Source organism: Stegostoma tigrinum, chromosome 33, assembly GCF_030684315.1.
Source record: "Stegostoma tigrinum isolate sSteTig4 chromosome 33, sSteTig4.hap1, whole genome shotgun sequence".
NCBI lineage: Eukaryota > Metazoa > Chordata > Chondrichthyes > Orectolobiformes > Stegostomatidae > Stegostoma > Stegostoma tigrinum.
In genome coordinates, this window is record NC_081386.1 from 17,373,016 (window position 1) to 17,391,678 (window position 18,663).

At 38.5% G+C, this 18,663-nt stretch overlaps 1 protein-coding gene across 2 annotated transcripts in view; it reads left to right on the top strand.

Annotated features, from left to right (window-relative positions):
- Positions 1–18,663, top strand: part of mindy2 (MINDY lysine 48 deubiquitinase 2) — a 33,172-nt gene continuing 14,509 nt past the window's right edge. For both annotated transcript variants that reach the window (XM_048562929.2, XM_048562930.2), the window contains exons 1-5: positions 1–774; positions 1,321–1,378; positions 5,778–5,842; positions 11,466–11,624; positions 14,700–14,802. In XM_048562929.2, the coding sequence (XP_048418886.2) occupies positions 16–774; positions 1,321–1,378; positions 5,778–5,842; positions 11,466–11,624; positions 14,700–14,802 (1,144 nt within the window). In that variant the 5' untranslated portion in view covers positions 1–15. The remainder of the gene's footprint in view (positions 775–1,320; positions 1,379–5,777; positions 5,843–11,465; positions 11,625–14,699; positions 14,803–18,663) is intronic.

Below are 18,663 nucleotides of genomic sequence, written 5' to 3' on the forward strand. Positions count from 1 at the left end.
CGCACACCCCGCCTCATGGAATGTCATGACGGTGCCGAGCGGGGCGGCTTGGCCGTGGAGTTCGCCGGAACCGCGCCGAGCATTCGGGGCGATGGCGGCAACGGGCGGCTGAAAGGCTCCTGCCGGCCCGGGGAGGCCGCCGCCCCCGCCCCCGCCCCTAACCCCACCCCCGGCCCTGGTGCTGCTCCGAGTACCGGGACACACCTGGGCTGGGAGGAGAGTGACAAGGTGCAGGACGCCGCTGTTACGGAGAAAGTGAGGGACGAGGGAGACCAGAAAAACTTGGTAAACAAGATGGGCGAGCTGTGCGCTGACGCTGAGAGTGACTTAGCTAAAGGAGCCCTGCCTGGCCTGCCACAGCCACAGCAACCGCCCGCGCCGCAGACGGACGCTCAGATCCAGGAGAAAAGCAGCCCTAGTAAAATCCCTGAGGGTGACCAAAATCATAGTGCCAGTGACCAAAGCCTGCCTGGAGAATCGCAAAGCATTGACTCATTAGAGTCCTTTTCGAATCTGAACTCCTGCCCGAGCTCTGACTTGAACAGTGAAGGAGCTGAAGACCGGGCTCTGGCTCTTGCTTTACAAACTGAAGAGTATAATAGCAAGGATGGTGTAGCCAAACCATCTAGTTCGAAGGAGAGATTCCCCGGACAGTCAGTCTATCACATTAAGTGGATCAAGTGGAAAACCGAAAACACGCCCATTATTACACAGAATGAAAATGGCCCTTGTCCATTGCTGGCAATTATGAACGTTCTTCTTTTAGAATGGAAGGTATATTTAGAAATATTAATAGCACCTAAATGCTAGCACTAAATACTTTAGTATGGTACTTTAATACATGGTGATACGTATTCACTTGTAGCTTGTAGCATACATCACAACTTAGTGGCATGCATTGGCTCTAGTCCACCTACACTTGGATTTTTTTTCAAAAAGATTTTTGCATTCACACTTCTGGACCATGCCTTTCACTATCTCTGTAAACACCATGCTACAGTGCTCCGAGGAAAGCAATCCTGGAGCTTGGGACCTACGTGACTGAGGGTAATAATGGGTGAACAATATGGGTGATGCACAAATAGCCAGAGTTGGAGGCACACTTCCTGAACCTGGCTAGTTCTCCTCCTCTAAGATACTACTTAACATCTATGCTTTGTCTCATGCCCTAACATCGTCCTTTGGTTCAAAGTCAATTTTTGCCTGATTATACCTGTTAAGTTAGTGAGATTTACAATGTTGAAGGGGTGTTCAATCTAAGTTTTCATTGCTTAAATCTTTTCATAAAATCTGATTTTTCAATACACATTTTTATTATAGATTAAACTTCCACCTATGATGGAAATTATAACAGCAGAACAGTTAATGGAATACTTGGGTAAGATGGCTTTTTTTTATTGATAAGGGGATATTTTCATTTAAAATGAAATCTTTGTGTATATTTTGTTTAGATACTGACCATGAAACAACTTGTGATAGTCATTTGTATCCTTGTTGATTTTCCTGTTAATCACTTGAAAGATTGCATCCTGCTTGGTTTTTTGTAGCTATTTTATTGCAGAGTTATAATTGCCTTTATTGAATGCTAAATGGCCCTTTTATAATATTTTTGAGATCATCAGGTTTGTGTCTTTGGCCAACTAATGTTCTGTTTCATCAATAGTATGCTCTCCATTATAGGAACAGAAGTAGTGCTGGCTCAAAATTGCGTACTTTTAAGCTCTGGTTCATGTACCATTCATGATCGGGTAATGGCTATCTTCATGATAGCCCAGTCATTTTTAAATGATCAGTAATACTGCCTTCATAGCATCCCCTCCATCAATATTTTGAGTCACCTATGACTGGAAAATCAACAGCAACAATCTCAAATATAGTGGCTGCATGAGCAGGTATTTGATTAAGATTCACTTGTTTAAATACGCCAAAGTTCCTCTTGTCAACAGTGCATAAGTCAATTTGTTGGAATAGGTGCTGCTTCAACGACGATCAAGCACCTTGATACTGTCCAGTAGAAAGCAGTTTAATTAGTATCCAATCGATTTTCTTAAAAGGCTCATTCCTTGCATCATTGTTGTACTATGATCTAGAGTGCACTGCCAGAAAGGACAATATAAGCAGATTCTGAAGGAAATTAGATGGATACTTGAAAAGGAAAACATTTTCGGAACAATAGAACAAGATCAGGCCAGCCGATATCAGCATGGTGTATCAGTTAGTTTCCTATGCTGAGATTTAATGTACTGCTGGAATTCCCAAACATCTGACCATTGCCTGGAAGAACAAGGCAATAGGTGCATGGCAGCACCAGAATCTCCATAGTTCTGTCTGTTTTTAACCATTCTGATTTCAGCCTGGACTACTTTAATTCTGCATCTCTGATCGAAGTCCTGGAATTCACAATTTGAACATCTATTTTTGTTAGGTTGTGTAGATTTCTCTGAAAAGAAATCTCTTAAGCCAGTGCAGCAGTTGATGGACTTTTAGGTGCAAGTTTTGTTGACTGCAGTTTGATTTTTACCTGTGCTCGTTTGAATTCTGTTGTCTAGAATCAGACCCTGCCCAAAGCCTCCCCAGGATGATAAATCTCTTCTGGATGTTTTCAAGATTCCTGCTCACTTGCATGCTGTTGAGGAGGCTCCAATATTTAGACTGGTTCTTTTCATTGCAAGGATACTCGTGCTAAAAGCTTTTTAGTGTAATTATTGAAATTTGCTAAGGAACTGACTCTCTTGTGTCTCAGTATAACTGGGAAATGGTTCTGCACATTTTTGAAATAAGTGTCAGCAATTTTAAAATTGGCTTACTCTTCAGTGATAGATTAACTTTGTAATTAAAAGCCCATTTTCTGTCCTGAATCCACTTTTATTTTTATAAAGCACACTGCACTGAATTACCACTCTTAAGTAAACCAAGAATTAGTTTTGATGAAAAATTTACAAGATCTAAAATGGAGACCAATTGCCCACGACAGTTTTTTTTTTGTGCACTAATGTGCATATGAATTTGAGTGGAAACTTGAAGAAAGGGTAATGCTTTCCAACCAGCTGTACCATGTGCCCATTTTGCTGACTTCAATCAGCAGAACTTCCACTTTGAAACAGTGGTAAATTAATAAAACTGTAACCAAGCGTGGCATGAAAAAATTCAATTCAATAGATCCGTTGAGCCCAATCCTGCACAGACAGTTGAAGAATTTTTGAGAGTGAACAATGACATCAAAGGCACATTTGAAGTTTAATGTGACGTAAAGATGTCAGGAGTTAGAGAAGGCTAAATAAATTGGGAAATCATGGTTAATTAATATTGATCTTACAGCAAGGAGGAATGATGAACAAAACTAGTTCCAAATTCATTCCTGCAAGAGTGAATTAAGTACAAAATTGATATGAATTTTGATTTTAACAAAGCAACAATGCAGTTTGTTGCAAGTGTATTAGAAGTAAATTATAGCTTGAATTGGATAGAAATATGGAATTTAAAGAAAGCATAGTACCGATACTGTGATTTTTTTGAAACAATTAATGTATTGAATTATTATTTAATTGTGAGGGAAGAGTAAGTTCATTTATTGGATTGCAATTGTTTTTTTGACTTTTATCTTGTCCCCAGAGTGAGAGAAACTCCAGATAGGGGCAATGTTGAAGGCATGGAGGTATTGGAATTCTTGTGGGTAAAGCAATTTGTTAAAACAAAACAGGAAACATGATGGATTTATGGATTAGTAAGTTCAGTTACCGACAAAAGAGATCGACGTAGAAGGCCTGAACATGGAATCTGTGACTGGACTTCGAAGCCAGTAGCTTCCTAGTTATAACAGCACTTGTAATCTTCTAAAATGAGTTTCTGTTGATGTTATCATTGGTAACCTTAAGCTGAACAAAATGTCTTTCAAAGATTTAAAAACTTGATTTTTATTGCTGCATTTGGAGTGAAGAGCAGATTATGCTTCTGTTATTGCAATATGGGGACTGGTGTTTATGATGCTTAGATAGTCGCCCTGAAGGAAGCCAAAAGTGTCATACGAATTGCTAACAAATTAGAGTGAGTTTGTAGGATGAGTGAAAAGATCATTGATATGATCTGATGTTCTAATGTATGAGCTCTTGGCTATAACGGAACGCTTAATAGGAAAGTAGATAGTCAGAAACCAGGTAGCAAGCTATATGGTTAAAATTAGTTGTATGTACAAGCTGCCAAACACTGTCAGAAGCTTGGAAACATGTGAAATAGTAACTTGATTGACCTGTGTTGATGAGGAAAGTTCCTAGAATATGTGATGGAGGCTGTAAAATCATTAACGTGGACTTTCCAGCAGCCACCCTTGTCAGAATATATCAGACAAAACTTTAAATTTGCTACATGGAGCATGGATCTCAATTTATTATTACCTGAAAAATATGTACCTTGCATCATTTCTGAGGTGGGAAATTTTAAATCTGCTGGTGCCCACTAATATAAAACAAAATGAATTTTGGAGATCGTTTTAAATTTGAATTTTGACTTTTGCATTTTGACATATTTTCTTGGTCCTGAATACAAAATCTTTAATATTTGTAATGAAGCATTTTTGTGTGCTTCTCGTTGCAACATCATTTCAGTACTTATCCTATTGGACATTTCACGTCCCTGTTCTTTATTTTGTTTTTCCATCTGATGCCCCCGTTATGTTTGACAGAACATTTGGAAACTGAAATAGCACTCACCTGTCTTTGAAATAAAGGGAATTTGTTTTGGAAAATGAAACTTTAATTTAAAAAAGACTGCATGTCATTGACTTTTTATGCCAGTGTTTTGTCATCTTGTGTGCCAAGAAATCCAGAACTGTTAATTGTAGGATCTTGTAGCAATATTAGATTACTGAACAAACTAAATAACAACTTGACTCTGGTACACATTCCCTAAGAAAATATGGAGACTTTAAACTGAATATTGAGGACAGGGTTGCTATGGTTGTAAACAACTGTCATTTTAAAGTAACTGAGTCACAGCTATTGATAGCTCTTTCAGAAAAGCCTATTTACCTACTATTAAGGGGTTAAACTCTAGAGAGTTTTGATCAGAAGTTTTAAGTTGCTAGAATATCTGTAGTATTTCTCTGTAGCAAGCGGCAGATTGCATTGGGTGTTTTGGACCGCTGCAGATTCCTTGGATGCAGCCACTAGTGCCGTTTAGATTATTTGACAGAAACCGTGTGGGTTGATATTACTCTGCCAGTTTTGATGACATGATTGGGCATTTTATATTGTTGTTTCTCATTTTATTATTTCATCTGATGCTACTGTTGGTCTAGCAGTTGTTGCAGAACACTGAAAAAGGTGTTTTGTTTCTCAGCCCCTGATATCACTTGCATTGAATTTAAAAGCCTGAATTTTTTTTGTCGTGCTGAAATGATGGTGTATGTCTCTGACCTTTTGAAAATGTTGCCCACCAAGATCTCATTATCTTTAAGGACAGCTCTCTTTGACGTCATTTGCAAACACCATTGCTTTCCCAGTCATCCAAGGATCTTGAGGTTGGTTGGCATGCTGGGCTGGTTTGTTGTTTTGCAGACGTTTCGTTACCATGCTTGGTAACACCCTCAGTGCAGCCTCCGATGAAGCTTCATCGTAATGTTAAAGGAAGTAACACATAAAGAGCAAAGGTGAAAGCGATGACGAATAGAGCACCTATGGCTAGAAACAAATGGGTATTGATAATATTTTTAATGAGTATTGAAATTATTTCTGAGAAAGCAATATTTTAATACTGTTTGTAATTTTACTTTATTTTAATAGGTGACTACATTCTCGATGCAAAGCCAAAAGAAATCAATGATGTTCAGAGATTAAACTATGAGCAGGTACAAATTTAATGGTTTGTTGGTTATATGTCTGTAGTCGATGAGGTCTTTGTGAAAGGAAAGAGACAGTTGAAAATCCGCATAGAACTGATGCTGTAAATGTTGTCGATGTATGTTGAAAACAAACTGAAGGCTATGGAATCAGGAAGCTTACACTTAAAGAACTCTTTGATCAAGAGAAACTTTGGATTTTGCTCTTTTGCAGTGAAGTGCTGGAAAAGTTTTGATATGAACATTGCATTTTAATATTTTATCGACAGGCACATTTATGGAACACCCAGACATAGGAAGGCTATAAACATATTTTACCCCCAGGATCCAAGTATTTGAAGTTGCTCATTTCTGCAATACACTTTTTTGTTTTCTACTCTACACTTGGATCAATATATCATCCCATAGAAATGTCTATCATGTCACTTTGACGAATTTCTTTCATGTGTAGCTATTTTCTAGTTTAAAAATAGCAATGCTAAGTTAAACCGCAATGAAAGTAAGATGAACCTGCAGCATACTGCTGAGCTGAATACTTTGGAAAGTTTTCTTTTGGTGAGACTTAGTTTTCTAATGCAAAATACTTTACTGTCAGAATAGCTTGAATTGTTCATTTAGTCAGACAAAAATGTTTATTTGAGCACTTTCTAATTTGTCGGTAAGTTAGGCAGAAAACAATTTTTAATGTTCATTTTCTAGCATACACTACCATTTATTTCCAAAAAAATTTAACTAGATCAGTAGGCTCATGGGACTGCTTGTTTCACATGGAGTTGCTGCAGGTCTTCATGTGGGAACCAGAGTGTGGACTGCCTATTGAAACTACACAACATTATGGCTTTCACAAGTTAAGCTTTGGAGAAATGTGCGCATCCTAATTTTAAGTTGAAGACATGATTAATTTCACGTACGAAGAATTACCAGCACAAAAGAAAATGTTCCAGTGCTACAAAAGGCGTAAACTGGGGAAAAAGGCTGACTCTGTTCCGAAGATTTCCTCTCTAAAATGCATCCGAGTAAATGGGTGATGGTTTGGCTTGGTTTTGGCTGCAATGATGCCCACAGAGATGCAGAGCCAAAACTCTTCCAAGTAATTTTCAAAAGTTTAGATTTCCTACCTCAGCTACCCACTCAGGCAGTGCATTCCAGTATCCACCATCCTCTGGGTGAAAAAAGGTTTTCCTCAAGTCCCCTCTAAACCTCCTGCCTTTACTTTTAAAATTATGTCGCCATGCATTGACCCATCAACTAAGGGGAACAGTTGCTTTGTATTTACCTTTTCCATGCTCATCATCTTGTACATCTCACAGGTCCTCTGTTAACTTGCAATACTCCCAGAAGCCAGCCTCTGTCTTAGGGCTGAAATGCTCCATTCCAGGCAATGTGCTTTTGAATCCCTTGGCACTCCTTCCAGTGTTAGATTCTCCTAATAGGACTATCAGAAATGTTGTCCATGTTTCCTGTCTCCCACAGTCAGGTTTGTTCACCTGGATGGCCTTCGACTCAACTCATCATACTGTCTTTGGACTCAGTTGACTCGTCGACTGCGGATCCTGGGATACTTAATTACAGAAATTGTTTATGGATCTTCCTATTCTGACACTGTCCCACTCTTAAAAACCACATCACCTGCCTACTCCACTAAAATCCATTTTTTACTTCGAGATAAGAAATTGAAGCAAGAATGAGCCATTAAGCCCTTCACACCTGTCCCACCACTCAACAAGATGATGACAGATCTTCCCTCGGCTTCAACTCATTTTTTTTTGGGCCACCTTATAATATCCCTCAACTCCCCAATATTTCAAAAAGAAATGATCTACCACCTCTTTAAATACTTTGTGATCTAACCTCCTCAATTCATTGGGATGGAGAATGCCAGACATTGACTATCCTTTGAGAGAAGAAATGCCTTTACATCTTACATGCTTGTTGGCTAATTTCCGCTCCACAATGGCAGTGGAGGGCTCCTGTGTCAGAGCTTGTCTATTTTGACTGCCTTACTTTCTCTTTTACTGTTTCTTCTTGTCTGTTTTCTGTTTTTTTCTTAACTTGTCCTGAGCTTGGATGGCATTGGTGGCGGCAAGAGGCCAGCACATGGGAGTGCCCTGGGCCCGCTGACTTGGGGTGAGCGTACCACGGATATTGAACGAGCTCACCGCAGGCAGGCGAGTGAACCACTACGTGGTTTTCAGGATCAAGCGTGGGATCCGCAGGGCATCAAAATGCCTACTACATCAGCAGAGGCAAGATAGTCCCAGTGGTAAAAGATGGCGCCTGAGGTTTGGCGACATTGTTGGTTGGATCTGGTGCTTGCAAAGCAGTGGCATAAGGGCATCATGGCAACATTGAGGTGGGCTCAGTGGCGTGAGGTGCAACATATGATTTTGTTCTTTTTAAACTCCAGGCTCCTTGGGTAAAAACCAAAATTCCACTTACCACCTTATCTATTTGCTCTACCAGCAATTTTTTGTTTGTTGTTTCATGCACAAGAACCTGACATCCTTCTGCACTCCACTTTCTTGGTTTTCTCTCCATTTAAATAATTGTCTGCCACTTGATTGTTCTACCAATTGTTTGACTTCACACCTGCCCACATTAATTTCCATTTGCTAAGTTTGTGCCCACTTACTCTATCTACCCATATGCCTTTGAGATTCATTGTGCATTCAGTGCAACATGCCCCACCACGTATTTTTGTATTTTCAGTAAATTTGGACATGTTGTATATGCCCCCTTCTCCAAGTCATTAACATAGATAGTGAATGACTGAGACATGAGGACTGATCGTTGTGGCACACCAGTAGTTATGTCTTTCCAACCTGAAGAAGATCCCAATAATCCTGGTTCTTTGTATTTTGTGTTAACTAATCCTGAGTGGATGCTGCTACCTTGTGCAAATCTTGTTTGTTATCAACTGTTTTCATGACCTTGAGTCACCCTTTGCAATTTGCTGGCAACTTATTTGACTGAGTTAAGTTTCATACGTGGCATCTGACTAGTCATCACGCCAACTTCTTTCACCTCTAATGTCCCTTGCCCATACTACTGTTACTTCTCAACTCATGTCAAAATTAATTCTGCATTCTACTGAAATGTTTTCCATCTTCCCAAACTCGGTCATTCTATATAATGTCTGCATTAATTTTTGTTCCTCCATTACCTTCATCTTCATCACTGTTTATTTGAAAGCATGTAGCATTAGAAGGAGGTTTCTATATCCATTTAGTTGGTGTTGCTGGCTTGGCCAACATTTATTGACGATCTGTGGATTCCCTGGAGGTGGTGATGATGAGTCTCGTTCTTGATTTTCTGACGTCTGTCTCGAAGTGCACCCATAGTGCTATAAGGACAGGAATTCCAGGATTTTGACACATGAACAATGAAGGAACACAACATAGTTCTAAGCTTAAAAAGGAACCTGTTGGTGGTGATCCCATGCACCTGCCGCCGTTGTCATTTTTCAACGTTTGAAATCATTTGGAAGGTGCAGTCGTGCACTTTTTTGCAGTATACTGTGATTTCAGCCGTTTCATGATATCGCATTGAGTGAGTCAAATTGGCTGAAGATTGGCATCTGTGATGGTTAACATCTGTTCAGTATCTGATTCCACCTCTACCTTAGCACCCTCTTTCAGTTTGTGTCATATTGTACACACTTCAATAGTTTGAAACTGGCCTGTCATAATGCTGTCTTTGGTTGTTCCTTTGAAGGAAACTGCTGCTCCCTGCAAGTCCCTCCCTAAATATTTACGTCTCTAGTTCTCTTTTCTAGTTGCTCAATGAAACTTAAAAGCCTGCAATTTTCATCTGGAGTTGAGCCACATCTCCTAATTTTTCTCCAATGGCTTCATTCTACATCAAAATGCAACGAAATCTTTAGTGCCTGGAGAGGTTGATTATTGAACACACAAGATTGGAACAGGAATGAGTTAGTGTGGTTTGGTTTACTATAAATTTCCATTAGTGTTTCACATTGATAGATTTGGATTTCATTTATTTTGCTTTAATCTTCATAAATTTTGGTAATAAAATGAAAGACACTTTTTTACATCAATTAGAACTGATCTTTTATATTGCTGGGGAGAAACAAATTGGATTTTATTTCTTAAAGGAAGAGAAGAAAGAACATTAACTTTATAAAAACATGGTACCCTTTATTGTCATGGGTATTTCACACTTTGACACATCCTTCCTGAAAAGACTGACTTCCACATAGGTAAGATCTATTGTTTGAGGTCAACTTGTTACTGTAAATGTACATTGTGTGCAGATTTGTATTTGTGAACAAATCATGTTAGTCTTGGGAGAAGGAACAGCATCAGGGAAATTTGAAGTTCGTTATGTGGTTTTAAAGGTCTTAGTGAAATTTTGTAGCTCAGGTTGTGGATTTGGTTCTCGAGTTCTGGGGTGTTGCAGTGTAATATGGCTCACTTAAATAGTGTCTTAATGAAGCTCTGTTTATGTAGCCATATCACAATGCAACACCCAAGAACTCCAGAGAATGGAAGAGGAACACCTGCATGAAGTATTTACTGACAACGGATACCCAACAAGTTTTCTCCATTGATGCCTACAAAACAAGTGAAAGAGGACACGTTACAGGAGAAGACAATAGTGACTCTACCCTACCTCAAAAATATATCAGAAATGACATCCAGACTCCGATCGCACAGGATCCTGATGGCACACAAACCTACATCAACAGTGTTATCAAGTATTAAAGACCATGTACCAACAGTAAACAGGACTAACGTGATATACAGAATCCCATGCAGTGAGTGCAACAGACATTAGATTGGACAAACTGGGAGGAAACTGACGACCAGGATACACCAGCTGGCAGTCAAAAGACACAACCAATATTCACTTACCTCAGTACATACACACAATGAAGGCCATCCATTCAACTGGGACAAGCAAACAACAGACATGCAAGAGAATTTCTGGAGGCCTGGTTCTCAACATGGGACTCCATTAACAAGTGCATAGAAATAGACCCTGTACACCATCAGTGCTGGAAAACAGAATCAAAATGACAGGATACACCACACCAGAGGATCATATAAATGCAGAGTGGAGCGCACCAACGCTTCACTTAGAAGTCACACTGAAGATGCCTAGAATGGTAATGAAACGTCTGTGTGCCGTGGAACAACTGGCTCGGTGGGCAAACAAAGAATCCTGATATGGATAAAGGAGAAAATATATAGTGTAGAGTTCCATACGGCATCTACCTTGTCAAGTTTGCTGTTGCAGCATGACAAGGGATTGTAATGTAGCAAGTAAAATGAGAGGAGTTCCAAGAAGTGGATAATTGTTAGAGCAAGCAGTCGTACATGCATTCATTTAAGTCTGGTGTAAAGTACTTGGGAATTGTTTTGTTCTTCCTAGTTAGAGATGAATACCTCAATGTATCTTCTTTCACAGTCTGTTGACTTTTTTGAGTGTGCATCTAATTTGGTTGTAAAATTTCAAACAATGACACTGTCCAAAGTTTTATGTACCAATTTGCACATCACTGCATTGAGGAAGGTTTCAAGTGGCTTACTTTATTGCTTTTTATTTCAATCTTTTAACTGTTTGATATGCTTTTCGACCTTTGTATTTTCTTTTTTGTTTTCTGAAACAGAACATGAGTGATGCAATGGCCATTCTACACAAGCTGCAGACAGGACTCGATGTAAACGTGAAGTTTACTGGTGTACGAGTGTTTGAATACACACCCGAGTGCATCGTGTTTGATCTTCTTGATATTGCACTTTACCATGGCTGGTTGGTGGACCCACAAGTGAGTTGAAATGTACTTTGACCGCAATCTTAAACTAGGCTTCTGTTAATTTTGTTGCACATATAGCCCCTTTTTCCCTGTCACAGTTAGTACTTTTATTCAGTTGGGTGACAATGCATGCATTAGTGACATTTTCCAGTTTGTCTTCAGTACCTGGAATTAGACACCAGAAAATGATGTAACATGAGTTAAACATTCTACCTCATGCCCTTTTTGAATCCATAAAGACTAGCATCCTCACTGACAACGGAGCTAATCTTTGTTGCTTTTGTAAACTGTTGAGCTGGGACAGCACATTTAACTGTCACATTACTTTTAACCGCAACTGCCTTCAACTTCTTGATTGGCAACCAATTTGCCTATTCTCAAGCAGTTTTACAGCCTTCCTGGCATCTGTTTCTCAATATTATTGGGAGATGCATATTGTTACGTTTAATCAAGAACCTTTGCTTTTGGCATCGCTTGTCACCTGGAACCTTGTGATGCCAGCTCAAATAGTGTTTGAGAGAATTAACAAACTACATTTCCAGGCTGTTGCTTTTTGAATCCTTTTAAATAACAACTACATGATGGTTCTTAAAAAAAAAAACACTCCTGTTTTGATATGTCAGGTCCGTTGAGTGGCCAGTGACTCAGATGTCAATGAAGCAGAAAACTTAGCAATAGCATTTCAAGATGAACTGGGTGGTAATTGAAGATGAAAGATTTTGCATTCACACAAAAAGTGATTTTGGTGCTGTTGATGGCATGGAAAAATTGAAGTGTTAGAAAATAAGCACAAGCATTTTAATCATTGTATCACAGGACAAGGTATTAGCCTATCTTGCCTGCCCCACCACTTAGTAAGTAAGACCTGATCATGGCCTTAACTCCACTTTCCTGCTTGACCCCCTGAACCGTGACTGCTTCATCAGTCACAAATCTGACTAATTCAGTTTTGAATATATTCAATGACCCAGCCTCCAGTGGTCACTGGAAGAGAATTTCAAAGACAAAATAACTCTCTTAGAAACAAAAATTCTCCTGATCTCTGACTTAAAGGAGAAATCCTTTATTTATATCTACCCTGGTTCTAGATTTCCTCCAGAAATTGCAATGTCAAGGCCCCTCAAAATCTTAGGTTTTAATAACAGAATTTATCATTCTTCTAAACTCCATGGACTGTAGATACAACCTGCTCAGCCTTTGATCATGAGACAGTGTGTTTTCCCAGGAATCAGCTTAGTGAGTCTTTGGGTCCTTTGAGTATCTGAGGAATCTTAGAATATTATAACCAGTGCATCAAGTATCCCTGTGCAGCTATTTCTTTTTAGACCGTAGAATGCAAGGTCAATCAAGGGAACATGTCAGCTTTTAGTTCCATTAATTTTCCTTGGCCTTAAGCTAATGATCTTGGTTGTCCCAGCCTGCCTTTTGTGTCTGGGCTTTCGTGTTTCTCATGCCTTCTGATGTGAAGAAAGGTACAAAATACTTGTTCCAAGTCTCTGCCATTTACTTGTTTTCCGTTCTTAATTCTTCAGTGTCACTAAGAAATGGATGCTTACTATAGCTACTCTTTGCTTTTTTATATTTGTAAGTATTCTAGTATCTTCTCATTCTTTCTTTCAAGTTTTCTCTCGCACTCCAATTTCTCCCCTGTTTTGGGGTTTGTGAAACTTTCTTAACTCTGGCATATCATTAATCATCACATTGTGTTCTTTCTTTCATTTGACTCTTCTTTAACATAGTGAACCGTGAATGGTACACCATTCTCAGATTCTTTCCTTTTCAGTGGTGTACATCTTTAGTGAAACAATGTTGTCTTAACTGTCTGACATTGACATTGCTACTTTACTATCTTAGCCTTTAACCTATTTTTCTGTTCCACTTTAACAACTGTGTTCATACCTTTGTAATTGCCTTTATTTAAGTTCAAGACTCGAGCTTCAGACCTACATTTCTCATCCTGAAATAGAGTATAAAATTCAATGATGTAACTTTACATTACATCTTGAACACAGAAGTGTCCAAAGTTTGGAAGCCAACTTTTCAACTTGGATCCAAAACACTCTGAGCTACAGACGGTGCTCATGCTGTTCACAAATTACCACTCTCTGCAACTGCAACACATCACCAGTCCTGCTATCTTAAATTCATTTAACTAGTTTGGCGTCAAATTTTAAAAAATTGCTCTGTGTTTATCCATAGTTATGTTATCGAGTGTAACTTGTGTGATAAAATTAGTGTATAGCTACACTTTCCTCTTATGTTGCAATTAGATTTTGTTTCTCTTTTGCAAATGTGAGCGTACTCGGGTCCACTGCTGTTTTCTCCAATCAGGTTTGTGTTTCTCTCCACCACCCCTGCCCCACCCCACTTGCAGTACTGTGAAATTATACATGAATATGTTGAAAGTATCTTTTGAGGTTTGCTAATCGAGGGTCGCATGGTGGCTGAACGGTTAGCATGCTGCCTCACAATGTCAGGGACCTGGGTTCGATTCCAGACCCAAGTGACTGTCTGTGTGGAATTTGCACATTCTTCCCTTATCAGCATGGGTTTCCTCTGGGTGTTCTGATTTTCCTCCCACAGTCCAAATAAGGACAAGTTAGGTGGATTGACCATGCTGAATTGCCTATCGTGTTCTGGAGTGTGTATATCCATAGTATGATAAAGATCACTGAAGAAATGCTTTAATTGTGCATAAATGTTGAATTACAAAGAAAAGATCACATCAGTGTATTTTGTAATGCTGTTGGTGAGGGGTGGGGGCAAGTTGTTTTTTGTAAAGAATTTCACGAAGCAGAAATAAAATTCAGGTATTAGATGGGCATATTTAGTTACGTCTCATGGCATCTGAATAGCTCCTTTTGTTTGTTCCCTATTACGTTAAATATTTTACCACTTGGACTTATGTTTTTGTGAAAATGCATGAAGAACATCTTTGCAGTATGTACAGTAGTCTCAACATTCTCAACAGTTTTTAATTTTCATTATACTTGCAGATCTTTTCCCATAATGTAAAATGGGGTGTGTAGTGCTAGAATTCTAGGTGCAAGTCTCAAAGTTAATTTTCTGCCGATAATCCTGTTTCAGACCGCTGATGTAGCGAAGGCAGTGGGAATGTGCAGCTATAACCAGCTGGTAGAGAAGATTATCTTCTGTAAACAATCAGAGAACAGTGAACTAGTCAGTGAAGGTAAGAAAGAATGACATTTTTCGGGTTTCTGCAATTGTAATAGATACTGAGGAAAGAAATGGCAATTTTTAAAAAATCCATTCTTGAGATATGGGTACTGCTGTTCCAGGCCAGTATTTATCAACTTTTTATAATGGCCCAGAGGGCAGTTAAGGCTTAATCACATTGCTGAAGGTCTGGAGTGACATGTGGACCATAGTTCCTCCTCTGAAGACCATGTTTCCTTTTCTGACTATTACCAGTATTAGTTAGTTAGTTGAGCTTTTTTATTCCAGATTTTCATTGACTCTAAATTTCTATCTGCGGTGAGAATCAAACCAGCACCCCCACAACGTTAGCTGAGGTTGTAAAATACTTGTCTACTGACATTACCATTAAGTCACCATCTCCCTTTAGCATTTCTTATTGCAGGAATTATGGTCATGCAATTTATTCATGGTCTGCAGTTCAAAATGCTGTTAATCCTATTATTGATTTTTGACCGTGGTTACTTATGTTGTTAAGATTCCCAAATGTCTAAGACTGATAGCAGCACATCATCAGTTTTGTGCAGTTGACTCATTCTGAAAGAGAAAAACAAACAGATACATGTATTTTGAAGAACTCCCTCTCTATTTCATTTATAATTGGTAGTGTAAATGAGAAATGGGTTGTGAATGCCATTAAATATATTGAAATTTTTTACTCTAATTCAACACCAAGCAAGTACTCCATCACTTCAAAAATTACTAGAAAATGTATAATCATCATGGCTTCAATCATAAACAGTAGGGTGAATTGCATGCACTCTGCTGCTGTCCTAGTTTGAGGTCTGAGTATGTGGATTTGAGGCTAAATAACCAGTAATGTTAAATGTTGTTTCTTTCAATTAACAGTGGACTCTGCTTGTAAATGTTGAGACTTAATTAACCCCAAATGAAGCACAAATGCAAATTGGCACTTTTAAAAAAATGAACGTTTACAAGGCACCCCTTCAGTTTTGATGATTTAGGTTTATCCAAAGTTGCTCATGCGATTTCTTTCAAGTTGCTGATGTGCGTTGGGTCAAATGGACCAACTGCTGAGGTTAGCTGCATACCACATTTCTTGATGAGCTGTTTCAAACAGTGCATTTTGTATTCGTTTAGAAATTGTGTACTTTTAGAAAAGAACGTTCTCAAGCTCCGAGAAGGGCATGTTTAACAGAAGATAAATTTCTTGAGCAGGAAAAGAAGATTGTTTTGGTATTTGATTCGGCAGATGAATTTTTAACTTATTAATTTCTTTCCCTCTGGGGTTTTGCTGTTAGTTATCTGAAATCAAAGTTATTTCATGCATTTTTCAGGGTTGAATGTGATTTTGACCTGCTTTGAACTTGTGGCTAATACTTTGGTAAAGGGCACCATGCCAATACAAGAAATTTACATAAGAGCCAGGAGCAGGAGTAGGCCATCTGGCTCCTCGAGCCTGCCCTGTCATTTAATACGATCATGACTGATCTTTGGGACTCGGCTCCACTTACCTGCCCACTCACCAGAACCCTTAATTCCTTTACTGTTCAAAAATTTATCTAGCCTTGCCTTAAACACATTCAGTAAGGTAGCTTCAACCACTTCACTGGGTAGAGAATTCCACAGATTCACAACCCTTTGGGTGAAGAAGTACCTCATGACTTCAGTTCTTCATCTGCTTCCCTTTGGGGTGATGCCCTCTAGACCTAGTTTCACTTGCTAGCAGAAATAACTCTTCTCTTCTCCTCCCCCCCACCCCCCCCACCACCACCACCACTTTCTTCCTTTCATAATTTTATACGTTTCTATAAGATCTCCCCTCATTCTTCTGCATTCCAATGAGGATAAGCCCAGTCTACTCAGTCTCTCCTCATAATCCAACCCTCTCAAATTTGATTTAGTTTTGTCTGTTTTATGCTTTTGCTTGAGGCTACATTGATGATACACATGTATTGTGTTAGGTTGTAGAAGCAGGTTGGTTTTTTTGTTATAAATTAAATGACCTGTGCTTACCACAGACTGTGTTGCAGAAAAACATGTTAAGTTGTTATTCGATTGCGTGGCATAAATTTAGAGATTCTCGTGTGTTTAATGTGGGGGGTGATGGAGCTATTTTACTTTAATGTCTGTGTTGTGAAGGTGCTTCATGTACATTTATTTTGAGAAGACCAACTCGTTTATTTTAAACTACCTTTTCCATTGTTTTCCAATCTTCCGGGCTAAAGAGTTTGTTTTGATGAGAATATGATAGGCAGATGATATATTCCAAGCTAGATGATATATAGTCCAAGGTTGTTTTTTTTTGTTTAAACCAGTGTACTAGAGGCAATGTGCACCTTTTGGGGTAATCTGTTTTGGATCTTTTCTACTTATTCTATCTCAAGTGTTTGTTTTCTTGCAGATTTCTGCACGTTTTTGATAACAATTTGAAATTTGAGATCCACTGAATGATTCATAGGCAATTGTTCGCAAATTTGAGATACTGGGCACTGAGGGTTCAGCATGCTATATTTCCCACTGCGTATGCAGAATTGGCTAGGCAGCCAGAGAAGTTTTACTGGTTAGATTTTGCCATTTAATTTTATTTGCGGTTGCAGAGTTGTGACCAAACTTGTCGCTAAGAAGCTTCATTGTTTTGGCAATATTTTTGCCATCAAAGCTGTATAAGTTTTTTAAATCTCTACAGGAATGATCTAGCATAAGCATTAATAATTGTGTACTTTGCATGTTTTTAAGGGTTTTAGTCTATAGTTATCGTGGAAACTTAACGCAATATCAACCAAAATTTGTTGCATGCGTCTGAGCATATTGATTAACAATGTATTTTATATGTATGTTTTGGCCTGCATATTCTTAAACAATTGTAATTCTTTCAAAGCACAAGAATCCTAATTGTTTCTTTGTAAACTGAAAAATACTTTTCATTTGAAGTCTTTTATGTCTCTTCAGCTGGAAACATGAATTATGCCATTGTCCTGTCACTTGTGAAAAACTTGCATTTTTTCATCAGTGAAAATAATTTTGAGATTAAAGAAGTAATGTGTTTTAGGTTATTCTAAATAACCTATTTCAGCTTGATGTCTGGAGGTGGTTTTGTTGATCACTTTCGTTATATCCCCCCTCTCATATTCTTAGTATGAGTTAACAAGAAGTCAGTTTGGACGTGAGAAATTGTAATTACCATATTTCATTATTTCCATATGTTTTTCTGGATAGTTGTAAATGTTTGAGATCCCTCAGCAAAGTGTATAGGTTAGAACATAGGTAATGATTTTTGTGTTTTGTTGGAAGTGTCAGTACTACTAGCAGTTTATTTGCTGTTGAAGTAAAATGGGATCACGTATTCGATATGGCCAGAGGTGATTTTCTTTCTTTATCAGTATGTGATTTTCTTTTTCTTTCCGACAAGTGGCCACCAATATTGTATTCAAGTAGCCATTCTTCACTTATGAACCTTAATTATAGATGCTGGCAGATAATTCAGTTGGTAAAGCTTTGCAACTGAATCAGATCCTGTTCAAACATCAGTTTCCAGGAGGAAGTCACTGAATAAAGACCACAGTAGATTTGTTCTCCCTCAGGTAACATAAGGCCAGTTTTGAATCTACGATTGGTTGATATCAACAAACTGAAAATTGAACCTTGAATTTTGTGCTTTGTATGGGCTTCAAATGAGCCACTGAGGAACATGTGATTTTTAAAAAATTATTCAGTTTCTTCTTTTTTTGAAGACAACAAGTTACAGAAAGCAGAATTTGATCGTTTCGATAGATGTAACAATTTTTCAACCTACAAAGCTTGGAGTAATCCAGCAAAAATTAAAATGTTCAATACGGGGTGTGAACAGGGCAATATTTGGGGGATAAATCTA